We start from the raw sequence: 12,847 nt of genomic DNA, 5'->3' as shown, positions 1-12,847 counted from the left end.
TTGACTGGTTATGAACTGTAGATTAAAACTGATGAAATTGCTAAAAGGTAGAACGTTAAGGAGGTGGGACCTGGATAGGTTGTTAAGAGTTTTGGACAGAGCGTTAGGTAACAATTGACTAGAACAGGGGAAAGGGATACAATAAAAGACACACAAATAACTTTGAAGTAAAAAGACAAGGCCTAACAGAAATCCATGAATAACACTGAATTTAACTGATGAAAGGAGAAAATATAAAAATGCAGAAAATAAAGCAGACAAACATCTAAAAAAATGAGATTGGCAGGAAATGGCAAAGCAGAAATGGCTAGAGGACAAATGTAAGGATTTAGAAGCATATTTTGCTTGGGGGAAGGTAGATACCACCTACAGGAAAATGAAAAAGGCCTTTGGTGAAAAGAGAAGTAGATGTATGAATATCAAGAGCTCAGATGAAAAACCAATCCTAAGCAAAGAAGGGAAAACTGCAAGGTGGTAGGAGTATATAAAGTGTTTATACAAGAAAGAGGAACCTGAAGGCAATATTATAGAAGTGGAAGAGGACATAGATGAAGATGAGATGGGAGAATAATTTGACTGAGCAATAAGTTGAAACAAGGCTCCAGTAGTAGACCCCATTTTATCAGAACTACTGACAGCCTTGGGAGAGCCAGCAATGACAAAACTCTTCCATCTGGTGTGCAAGATATATGAGACAGGTGAAATACCCCCAGACTTCAAGAAGAATTTAATAATTTCAGTACCAAAGAAAGATGGTGATGACAGATGAGAATATTACTGAACTATTGTTTTAATAAGTCATGGTCACAGAAGATGAACACAGATGATTTATAGAAGAATGGAAAAACTGGTAGAAGCCGAGCTAGGGGGAAGATCAGTTTGAGTTCTTGAAATATGTAGGAACATGTGAGGCAATACTGACTTTACAGTTTATTTTAGAAAATAGGTTGGGAATAGGCAAACCTACATTTAAAGCGTTTGCAGACTTAGAAAAAGCTTTTGACAGTGTTGACTGGAATAGTCTCTTTGAAGTTCTGAAGGTAGCGGGGGTAAAATGCAAGGAGTGAAAGGCTATTTACAACTTGTACAGTAACAAAAAAGATGGCGATTATTAGTCGAGGGCAGCAGTGATTGAGAAAGGTAGCAGTGATTGAAGAGGGAGTGAGTGAGGGTTGTAGCCTATCACTAGTGTTATTCAGTCTGTTCACTGAGCAAGCAGTAAAGAAACAAAAGAGAAATTTGAGCAGGAATTTAAGTTGAGGAAGGAGAAGTAAAAACTTTGAGGTTTGCTGACGACAACAAAGGACTTGGAAGAGCAGTTAAAACAAGTGGATGGTGTCTTGAAAGAGGGATATAAGATGAACACCAAGAAAAGCAAAACAAGGATAATTAAATGTAATTGATTGCTGATGCTGAGGGAATTTGATTAGGAAATGAGACACATAAAGTGGTGGGTGAGTTTTGTTGTTTGGCTAGCAAAATAACTGATGATGGCCAAAGTAGAGATGATATAATATGTAAACTGCCAATGGCAAGAAATGTGTTTCTGAAGAAAAGAAATTTATTAACGTCAGACACAAATATAAGTGTTAAGAAGTCTCTTCTGAAAGTGTTTATGTGGGTAGCCATGTATGGAAGTGAAACATGGATAATTAACAGTTTAGACAAGAAGTGAATAGAAGATTTTGAAATATGGTGCAACAGAAGACTACTGAAGAATAGGTGGGTAAATCACATAACTAATGAGGAGGTACCAAATAGAACTGGAGAGAAAAGAAATTTCTGGCACAACCTGACTAGAAGAAGAGATATCACCAATTTAGTATTGGAGGAAAGTGTGGTGGTTAAAAATTGTAGAGATAGACCAAGAGATGAATATAGTTAGCAGCTTCAGAAACTTTTAAGTTACAGTAATTATTTGGACATGTAGAGGCTTGCACAGGATAGAGTAGCATGGAGAGCTACATCAAACCAGTCTTCAGACTGAAGACTACAACAACAAAGATAAGTTTGTTTTTACCTCTTAAATGAATTTTTTTTTATTTTATTTTTTTTATATTTTTTATTCATATCCATGAAGATCATTTCACATACGGTCTGTGGAAGGAACATTAGAATATACCTTGTTTTGTAAATATATGTTCTTGTTTTTATGGTGTGTTGTACATCCTGGAGGATCTCTTCACTATGACTCTGAGCAACAAAGAGTGTACCTAATCAAATCTAAACTGGACTAAATCTTTTGCTGAAATAAGTAGTAAGTACATGTGCAACATAAAATGAAGCATCTTAAATGAGTATTTGAGATAGATTGTGCAATAATTTTGCTTCCACCATTATATTTCTCACTTAGAGATCTTTAGAATAACAATATTTGAAACACAAGAGAAGTGTATATTTACAAGGCACCTAAACAGATCAACTTGAAATGGCCAGGCAAGTGGAAAAAAAAGAAGATGGTTAATTTCTAGTCTCATTTTTAAATTCTGTATCAAGACAAATGTCGGAAAAGAAAGAAGAAAGGGTAAAAATACAGGGTCGATGGAACAGGAAAGGTTCTCGAAACTCTAGATGAGTCAGCACACAAGTCAAAGTTGAGCCAATTGATTCAGAAGTAACTGAGGGCTAAATATCAAGATTAAAATTCAGAATATTTCTTTTAACAAACTGTTTGTAACTTTAAGGATACGGTGAATATGGTTGTACAGTAAGAAACATGGGAAATAGAAAACACACTATGAACTTTATCGCAACAGAGGAAGAATTGAACTGCTTCAGAAAATTAAGTAGGTTTTGCTCACACTAAATCCGGATTGTAAAGATCTCATATATAAATCTGAATCGGATCAAGAACTTCCAGTCCTAGCATTCAAAGGAATCCACAGGTTAACCATTAAAGACACTCACATAAGAGGTATTCCTTTTGTTTGTGTGTAGTCCCAACATTTTTATATTCTGTAGTCAAAAATCATTATTGAAAATGAATTTGATCAATGTGGCAAGACAATGCCGTGCACGTGCAGTCAAAGGGCTATTATGGAATGAAATATTTAGTGACAAACAGGTCATGTGCATATGAAATAATGGTGGAGAATGATATGGCATGCATAATACAAAACTAAACTCTGCCTCCTGACCATCAACCGACTGACTGCTGTGTCATCTTCAACAGGATGATATTTGGTGTCGGTAAGGTATATGCCTGTGTGGCCACACAAAACACTGTTTTATATGCCCATTTGGTACTAATTGAACTTATATTCTAAATTATGAGTATTTTGTACTGAAGGGAGTGAGACAGGGTTGTAGCCTCTCCCCGATGTTATTCAATCTGTATATTGAGCAAGCAGTAAAGGAAACAAAAGAAAAGTTCGGAGTAGGCATTAAAATCCATGGAGAAGAAATAAAAACTTTGAGGTTCGCCGATGACATTGTAATTCTGTCAGAGACAGCAAAGGACTTGGAAGAACAGTTGAACAGAATGGATCGTGTCTTGAAAGGAGGATATAGGATGAACATCAACAAAAGCAAAATGAGGATAATGGAATGTAGCGGAATTAAGTTTGATGATGCTGAGGGAATTAGATTAGGAAATGAGACACTTAAGGTAGTAAAGGAGTTTTGCTGTTTGGGGAGCAAAATAATTGATGATGGTCGAAGTAGAGAGGATATAAGATGTAGACTGGCAATGACAAGGAAAGCATTTCTGAAGAAGAGAAATTTGTTAACATCAAGTATAGATTTAAGTGTCAGGAAGTCGTTTCTGAAGGTATTTGTATGGAGTGTAGTCATATATGGAAGTGAAACATGGGCAATAAATAGTTTGGACAAGAAGAGAATAGAAGCTTTCGAAATGTGGTGCTACAGAAGAATGCTGAAGATTAGATAGGTAGATCACATAACCAATGAGGAGGTATTGAATAGAATTGGGGAGAAGAGGAATTTATGGCACAACTTGACTAGAAGAAGGGACCGGTTGGTAGGACATGTTCTGAGACATCAAGGGATCACCAATTTGGTATTGGAGGGCAGTGTGGAGGGTAAAAATCGTAGAGGGAGACCAAGAGATGAATACACTAAGCAGATTCAGAAGGATGTAGGTTGCAGTAAGTACTGGGAGATGAAGAAGCTTGCACAGGATAGAGTAGCATGGAGAGCTGCATCAAAGCAGTCTCAGGACTGAAGACCATAACAACAACAATTACCAACAAGTTCAAACAATGGAAAGTTTAGAATGGTACAACAACAATGAAAGGATAGATTGCTACTAATTCATCACGTGCAGGAGACATTGAGTTACAGACAGGCACAATGAAAAATAATGGTAGAAATGTTCATCTTCGGACTATGTTCTTCATCAGAAGTAAAACCACACACACACACACACACACACACACACACACACGGCCACTGTCATTTAGGCTTTAAAGCCCATCCCAGCTTCAATTTCATCTGAGATAAACAGGCTCATCCCAACTTTAGCTGCATCTGAGACCAACAGCAGTCTAGCAGGGGTAGGTAGTGGGGTGTGGAAGGGGCATGGGATGAGGATGGGGAGGGATAGCGGGATATGGGTGGGGGAAGATGCTGCTGCTGCCTGTGGGTGCATGTAGGGTCATGGTGAGAACAGGATAGGGCTACTAGGAACAGCATTGGGAGGTTGTCCTGCAGGAGGATCAGGAGGGGGGGGGGGCGAGAATGAGAAAGAAGAGAGGTAGAGAAGAGGGAAGAACTATGTATGTGCGCTGGCAGCATAGAATGCATGTATTGTACTGAAATGGGAGCAGAGAAGAAGATAGGAAGGTGGAAAAGAGGGATTAGTGAAGGTTGAGACCAGGGTTAGAGGAATGGAGGGTATGTTACAGAAAGAATTCTCACCACAGCTATTCACAAAAAGCTGGTGCTGATGGAAACCTCCAAATGGTACAGGCTGTGAAGAAGTCAATAAAGTAAAGCATATCGTGTTGGGCAGCACGATTTGAACTGGGTGTGCCAGCTGTCTCTTGGCCACAGTTTGGCGGTGGCTACTCTTGCAGACAGACAATTGTAAGTGCTCATTCCCACATAGGAGTTGTGTTGAGGAGGACCAGATAAAATGAATGGTGGACAAGGTGTTGAGGTTCTAGAGGAATGTGAATAGAATGTCCTCATCCTCAATCTGGATAATGAAGGTGCCATCAGTGAATAATGTGAGAGGTTTCGTGTTCTGGGTGGTTAAAAAGGATTCTTCTAGATGGTCAATGACTAGGCTAACATAGGATGGTGCTATGAAGATATCCATTGCCTTACCGGAGATTTGTTTGCAGGTGATGCCTTCAAACAACAAGTTCTGTGTTTTGCACAAAAACCCAGCCTGGCCCCCCACAACAGCAACCTCTTTCTTTCCAGATACAAACAAGCCTGAGACCCAGCCAACTGCCGTGTAAATGCAGTTGTCAGTCTTTCCTCTAGATCCTGTTTGTTACTAAGGGCCTAGTCTGCAGTGCCTTAAAAGACCATTATTATCGATGACTTCTTTGGTTCTTTGCATGGGAACTTATAATGTAGTATTCATTTGTAATTGAACATTGCACACATCTAAGGATGATATGTAACTCTGTCTGGAAAAATTGAGTCTATTATTTCTGTAAGGTGTTACTCTATTTCCCCATATTTTCTTCCTAATGGCCCGTAAGTAGTTACTTACTTCCAACTATGCCTCTCCATCCTCTCCAGTTCTGTGGTAAATGTGATGTTCTTAAATTTGAGTGAACCACACACCATCCGCCCACTGAAACACAATGGTTCTATGATATTTCCAGCTAGTAAGAATTCCACAACAATTGTACTGGATTATGAAGAGTATGTTGTAGTGGACTCCACTAACTGGCAGGATCGGATAAAAAATTTACTGCCACTATTGTATACCTGGATTTCTTGCCGAACATGGCCTTAACGTTATGAACACATGCCAAGGCTTAACCTCTGAATCCAGTGAGCTTCTCACCTGAATCATCTGTTTCTTTTTCAGTCTACTTAAGCTTAATTATCATGGCTGGCTTCAAGGCCCCCTCTGGATGTATTCTCCTTTGGTATACCGAAACTTACAGTTCCATAAATTCATACCAGTCATATTTATGGTGTTATCCTGGTCACACCAGTCTGCATCAGTACAACTCATGCACAGTCTGCCTGCTGCTGCTTAGAATATCCTTGTCTGACTCAAATTTGGCCATGAAAAATCTAGGATCCATGTTTGAATCAGAGCAGCATTTGGCATACAGTTTTAATCTGTCTGGTATTTTTCTTTACTGCATGCTCTCCACTTCAGAGTGAAGTATTCATTCTCAAATGTTATAGACAATTACAGAAAATTTTAACACTTATAGCATGGTAAACTTTAATATATAGCAAGAAACTAAAGAATTCATTTTGCCAGAGTGTATTTACAGTAATTTATTTATTTATTTTTCAGAATGTGAAACAAGAATTTCCAATTGTATTGGGTAGAGACTGTGCCGGCATTGTCATAGAAATTGGTCAGAAGGTCAATCACTTTGATATTGGTGATGAAGTATGGTTTTCTATTCCATACTGGCTCTCTGGAACTCTTGCTGAGTATGTTGTTATAACAGAAAACTTAATAGCTAAAAAGCCTAAGGGAATCAGATTTGAAGTTGCAGCAAGTGTCCCATATTCAGGAATGATTGCATGGAATGCAGTTGTTTCTCAGGCTCATCTGAATTCCGTAGCTGCTAGTGGGAAAAGGTGAGTAAAATTGATGTATGTCTGCATCCATAATCTTCACGCCACCTTACCAATGTGTGGTGGAAGGAACTTTTCTGTCCACTGTCATTTCCCCCTTCTCATGTTCTGACTGCAAATGGTTTGCCACAAGAACATTGTTAAGTTTCTGTATGACTTCAAATTTGTCCAATTGCCTGTCATGGTCTTTTGTAGCAGAAAGTAATTTGTTACCCATCTGCTCTTGTAATATAATTAACTCTTGGAATTTTAACAGTAAACTTTTTTTTCTCTTTTATTGATCCTAACTAATAAATTTATTGTATGTTGAATAGCATCCAAGAAGCGGTGAAATGAAAATTTTGCAAACTATTTCCTTTACTGGTGAATTACATTAATGTAGTAAATCTGTCACACATCTGCCCTTTCTGCAACAAGTTTTACATGGTCTTTCCACTTTAAATCACTCTATACATATTCCTCTATACATTAAATGTTGTCACTGTGCCCAGGGGTTAATCACCTGATTTTTGATCAGGCAAAAATGGGTATTTCTTACAGTTTGTTTATAATTAGCCAATATATCACTTGCACATTTGTCATATTCTTACAGGTGCACCACAGCAGAATGTGCCATTTGTCATTTTTGTTGCTGGCATTGGCATTACCCACAAATGGGAAGAGCCATTAGTTTAAAAACTTTGTGGCTTTGCAAACTGTGTAGCTCCACTTTTGTGTCATCTTTTGATGGGAATGGAACTGAGCATGTTCAAGAACCTAGTTACTTCTGTTGACTTAATTATGACTTGTGCTGTAAAATAATTTGCACACCCTGTTTCCACAAAAACTTAGGATCTGTTAGATGCTGATCAGTGTGGCTTTATGAAAGATAAAGGCAGCAGAGAGTTCTTTTCGTAGGATTTGACGACCTAAAAGTAAGTTGACGATGTAAATTGGAGCAAGTTGTTTGAAACTCTCAGCAAAAAAAGTGTAAGCTACAGGGAAATATGGGTAATATACAATGTGTACAAGAACCAAGAGGGAAAAATAAGAATGGAAAACCAAGAATAAAGTCCATGGATTAGAAGTTGTATTAGACAGGGATGTGATCTTTCACCCCCTACTGTTCATCTACATCTACATTTATACTCCGCAAGCCACCCAACGGTGTGTGGCGGAGTGCACTTTACGTGCCACTGTCATTACCTCCCTTTCCTGTTCCAGTCACGTATGGTTCGCGGGAAGAACGACTGTCTGAAAGCCTCCGTGCGCACTCTAATCTCCCTAATTTTACATTCGTGATCTTCTCGGGAGGTATAAGTAGGGGGAAGCAATATATTCGATACCTCATGCAGAAACACACCCTCTCGAAACCTGGCGAGCAAGCTACACCGCGATGCAGAGCACCTCTCTTGCAGAGTCTGCCACTTGAGTTTGTTAAACATCTCCGTAACGCTATCATGGTTACCAAATAACCCTGTGACGAAACGCGCCGCTCTTCTTTGGATCTTCTCTATCTCCTCCGTCCACCCGATCTGGTACGGATCCCACACTGATGAGCAATACTCAAGTATAGGTCGAACGAGTGTTTTGTAAGCCACCTCCTTTGTTGATGGACTACATTTTCTAAGGACTCTCCCAATGAATCTCAACCTGGTACCCGCCTTACCAACAATTAATTTTATATGATCGTTCCCCTTCAAATTGTTCCGCACGCATACTCCCAGATATTTTACAGAAGTAACTGCTACCAGTGTTTGTTCCGCTATCATATAATCATACAATAAAGGATCCTTCTGTCTATGTATTCGCAATACATTACATTTGTCTTTGTTAAGGGTCAGTTGCCACTCCCTGCACCAAGTGCCTATCCGCTGCAGATCTTCCTGCATTTCGCTACAATTTTCTAATGCTGCAACTTCTCTGTATACTACAGCATCATCCGCGAAAAGCTGCATGGGACTTCCGACACTATCTACTAGATCATTTATATATATTGTGAAAAGCAGTGGTCCCATAACACTCCCCTGTGGCATGCCAGAGGTTACTTTAACGTCTGTAGACGTCTCTCCATTGATAACAACATGCTGTGTTCTGTTTGCTAAAAACTCTTCAATCCAGCCACACAGCTGGTCTGATATTCCGTAGGCTCTTACTTTGTTTATCAGGCGACAGTACGGAACTGTATCGAACGCCTTCCGGAAGTCAAGAAAAATAGCATCTACCTGGTAGCCTGTATCTAATATTTTCTGGGTCTCATGAACAAATAAAGCGAGTTGGGTCTCAGATGATCGCTGTTTCCAGAATCCATGTTGATTCCTACATAGTAGATTCTGGGTTTCCAAAAACGACATGATACTCGAGCAAAAAACATGTTCTAAAATTCCACAACAGATCGACGTCAGAGATATAGGTCTATAGTTTTGCGCATCTGCTCGATGACCCTTCTTGAAGACTGGGACTACCTGTGCTCTTTTCCAATCATTTGGAACATTCCGTTCCTCTAGAGACCTGCGGTACACGGCTGTTAGAAGGGGGGCAAGTTCTTTCGCATACTCTGTGTAGAATCGAACTGGCATCTCGTCAGGTCCAGTGGACTTTCCTCTGTTGAGTGATTCCAGTTGCTTTTCTATTCCTTGGACACTTATTTCGATGTCAGCCATTTTTTTGTTTGTGCGAGGATTTAGAGAAGGAACTGCAATGCGGTCTTCCTCTGTGAAACAGCTTTGGAAAAAGGTGTTTAGTATTTCAGCTTTACGTGTGTCATCCTCTGTTTCAATGCCATCATCATCCCGGAGTGTCTGGATATGCTGTTTCGAGCCACTTACTGATTTAACGTAAGACCAGAACTTCCTAGGATTTTCTGTCAAGTCGATACATAGAATTTTACTCTCGAATTCACTGAACGCTTCACGCATAGCCCTCCTTACGCTAACTTTGACATCGTTTAGCTTCTGTTTGTCTGAGAGGTTTTGGCTGCGTTTAAACTTGGGAGTGAAGCTCTCTTTGCTTTCGCAGTAGTTTCGTAACTTTGTTGTTGTACCACGGTGGGTTTTTCCCTCCCTCACAGTTTTACTCGGCACGTACCTGTCTAAAACGCATTTTACGATTGCCTTGAACTTTTTCCATAAACACTCAACATTGTCAGTGTCGGAACAGAAATTTTCGTTTTGATCTGTTAGGTAGTCTGAAATCTGCCTTCTATTACTCTTGCTAAACAGATAAACCTTCCTTCCTTTTTTTATATTCCTACTAACTTCCATATTCAGGGATGCTGCAACGGCCTTATGATCACTGATTCCCTGTTCTGTACATACAGAGTCAAAAAGTTCGGGTCTGTTTGTTATCAGTAGGTCCAAGATGTTATCTCCACGAGTCGGTTCTCTGTTTAATTGCTCGAGGTAATTTTCGGATAGTGCACTCAGTATAATGTCACTCGATGCTCTGTCCCTACCACCCGTCCTAAACATCTGAGTGTTCAGTCTGTTCATTGAAGAAGCAATTATGGAAATAAAAGTGAGATTCAGGAGAAGGGATATCAATGATAAGATTCACTGAAGATATCATTATCATCAGTGTATGAGGGGAAGAATTGCAGGATCTGTTAAATGGAATGAACAGTCTAATGATCACATACTATGGATTGAGTGTAAACCAAAGAAAGATGAAAGCAGTGGGTAGTAGCAGAAATGAGATTAGTGTAAACTTAATATAAAAATTGTGGACCACGAACTAGGAAAAGTTACCAGTATTTAACATAAAAATTGGGGGTGCCACGAATTAGGCCAAGTGAAGAAATTTTGCTACTTTGGAAGAAAAATAACACATGACACATGAAGCAAGGAAGACATAAAAAGCTGACTAACACAGGCAGAGAGGGAATTTCTGCCCAACAGAAGTGTACTACACTGTCCACTCACATTGGTGGGACTACCTGTCAAAAGTTTAAATAACCACCTTTTTGCTGTGTGGACCAAAGCGAGATATGCAGGAAGAGTGTCAGTGAGGTTCTGGAAGGTGCCAACAAGCCTATGGAGCCAAGCCGACTCTATTGTCGTGGCCGGCTGCACTTGGTTGAGGATCCATGGCAAGAACAGGTTGAGCGACATTGCTCCACATATTCTCAATTGTGTTCAAATCCGGGTTGTTTTCTGGCCAGGGGAGTACGTTAAACTCATTCTTGTGCTCTTAGAACCACAAATGCATACTGTGAAGAGTTTGACATATTGAATTGCCCTGCTGGAAGATGCCATCATTGTGTTGTGGAAAAACAAACTGCATGTAGGAGAGGAAGTGGTACCTTTCAGAATGATGAGAAGTCCCAGGGAATGGAGTGAAAACATTCTGTAGACCATAATGTGCTCTCCACTTGCCTGGATGTTTGCTTTCAAACATTTCATGCTGTACAGGCCAACGTCAATCTGTTCGGTGGAGCATAAAATGTGATCCATCTGAAAAGGCCACATGTCACCACTCAGTGGATGTCCAGTTGTGGTACTGAAATGCAATGGCAGCCTTTGTCGCTGATGAACAGCAGTCGACATGGGTCCATGAACCAGGTGACAGGGACTTGTAGGTATTAACTGGGATAGGTACCAGGGAGAACATCAGACAACGCCCAAAGACCAATACCTTGAATATGTGGAAATTGTGGGGAGTGCAGGCAGGCATTGATGTGACTTCTGAAATTTTCCCGGCATACTTCTTCTTCCAGTAATTTTCGGGTTTGCAGCCATATTTCGTCAACATTCTGCCACGATATTTTGGCCCAGAGATGTGTGGCCATCCTCAGGTGAGTAGACGAAGTACTGAAGAGACCTGATGCAGTCATGGTACTTATAGCGAACTCCGTGCATGCGAATCATACTGGCAGTTTATGGTGCATGCATTAGGAGGAACATGCGCGAGCCAGCCAAGTTGTTTGTGCTGCCCTCAGTGGTGAAGTAAGAACAGTCTAGTCACTAAGTATTGACTGAGCATGTTGATTCTGCTGTGACTGCATAATTTTAATAATTGGATTCCAATTTTTATCCAGCCGAAAGCTGTTATGATGATTCATTAAGTTGTCAGCAAGACGCATTTCCATGGATTCTTTAATTACGGAATCCCAGAAGCGGGAAACTGCTGCTAAAATTTTGGTGTTGTTGTATTCCATTGAATGTCCCACGGAAATGCAATGTTCTGCTACTGCTGATTTTAAGGTTTGCCACAGACGATTGTGTCTTTCGTGTTGTACACAGCGTTCCTGCACCGTTCGTGTCGTCTGACCTATATATGCCGAGCCACACTCACAGGGAATTTTACAAACATCCACCTTCCTGAATTGTAAATTGTCTTTAATGGATCCATCTAAGGCCCTGCTCTTTGCTGGTGAATGGAAGATGACACTATTATTATTCCTAAGCAATCTGCCTATTTTAGAAGATATGTTCTCCGCATATAAAAGGAATGCAGTTGATTTATAGTCGTTATCAGTCTCCTCAGAGCATTGCTTCTTGTTGTTATAATTGTGCATGGCCTTCTGTATTTTACGCGAAGTATAGCCATTCTCTATTCTCTTTAAAAACCTTCTCCAGATGCACTAATTCTTCATGAAGGCTATCAGCATCCAATATTACATGTGCCGGATGAATTAAAGTACTGAGAACCCCGGCGATTTGTGCGGGGTGATGGCAGCTGGACACGTGAATATATAGATGTGAATGAGCGAGTTTTCTGTACATCTAATGTCCCAAAGACCCATCATTCTTACAATGCACCAACACGTCTAAAAAGGGTAAAGTCCCATCTTTCAAATCTCCATAGTAAACTTGATGTTCTCATGTAAAGAGTTTAAGGGGAGCTGGAACGACCTATCTCCTCCATGTTAATTTTAGCAAATAGAAGGAACATTTTTTCTAAAACCATTAAACATATTGCTCTGAAATTTGGACTACATGTTCAGTGAATATTTCTCTACAAAGTCATATGGCAATGTTAAAAAATATTTATTGGTTTTTGTTTCACAATTTTTAAACATGCTTATTTTTTTGTCTAAAATTTTGCACTTTTTCTTGTATAACTCTTGAATTATACAATATTTTTTTTTACAATTTGTTATAAAAATGAAGGAAAAGAAGTAAAC

General features: G+C 39.7%; 1 protein-coding gene across 4 annotated transcripts in view; it reads left to right on the top strand.

Annotated features, from left to right (window-relative positions):
• LOC124620370 (reticulon-4-interacting protein 1 homolog, mitochondrial-like) overlaps window positions 1-12,847 on the top strand; it is a 173,190-nt gene that overhangs the window by 23,826 nt on the left and 136,517 nt on the right. For all 4 annotated transcript variants that reach the window (XR_006980172.1, XR_006980173.1, XM_047147040.1 and 1 more), the window contains exon 5: window positions 6,455-6,747. Coding sequence is in view for 2 of the 4 variants with exons in the window: in XM_047147040.1 (XP_047002996.1) it covers window positions 6,455-6,747 (293 nt within the window). In the remaining 2 variants the exon portion in view is untranslated. The remainder of the gene's footprint in view (window positions 1-6,454; window positions 6,748-12,847) is intronic.

The sequence above is a fragment of the Schistocerca americana genome, chromosome 6, assembly GCF_021461395.2.
Source record: "Schistocerca americana isolate TAMUIC-IGC-003095 chromosome 6, iqSchAmer2.1, whole genome shotgun sequence".
NCBI classification, from domain to species: Eukaryota; Metazoa; Arthropoda; class Insecta; order Orthoptera; family Acrididae; genus Schistocerca; species Schistocerca americana.
Note: the sequence above shows the minus strand (reverse complement) of the source record. Positions and strands in the feature narration are given on the sequence as shown.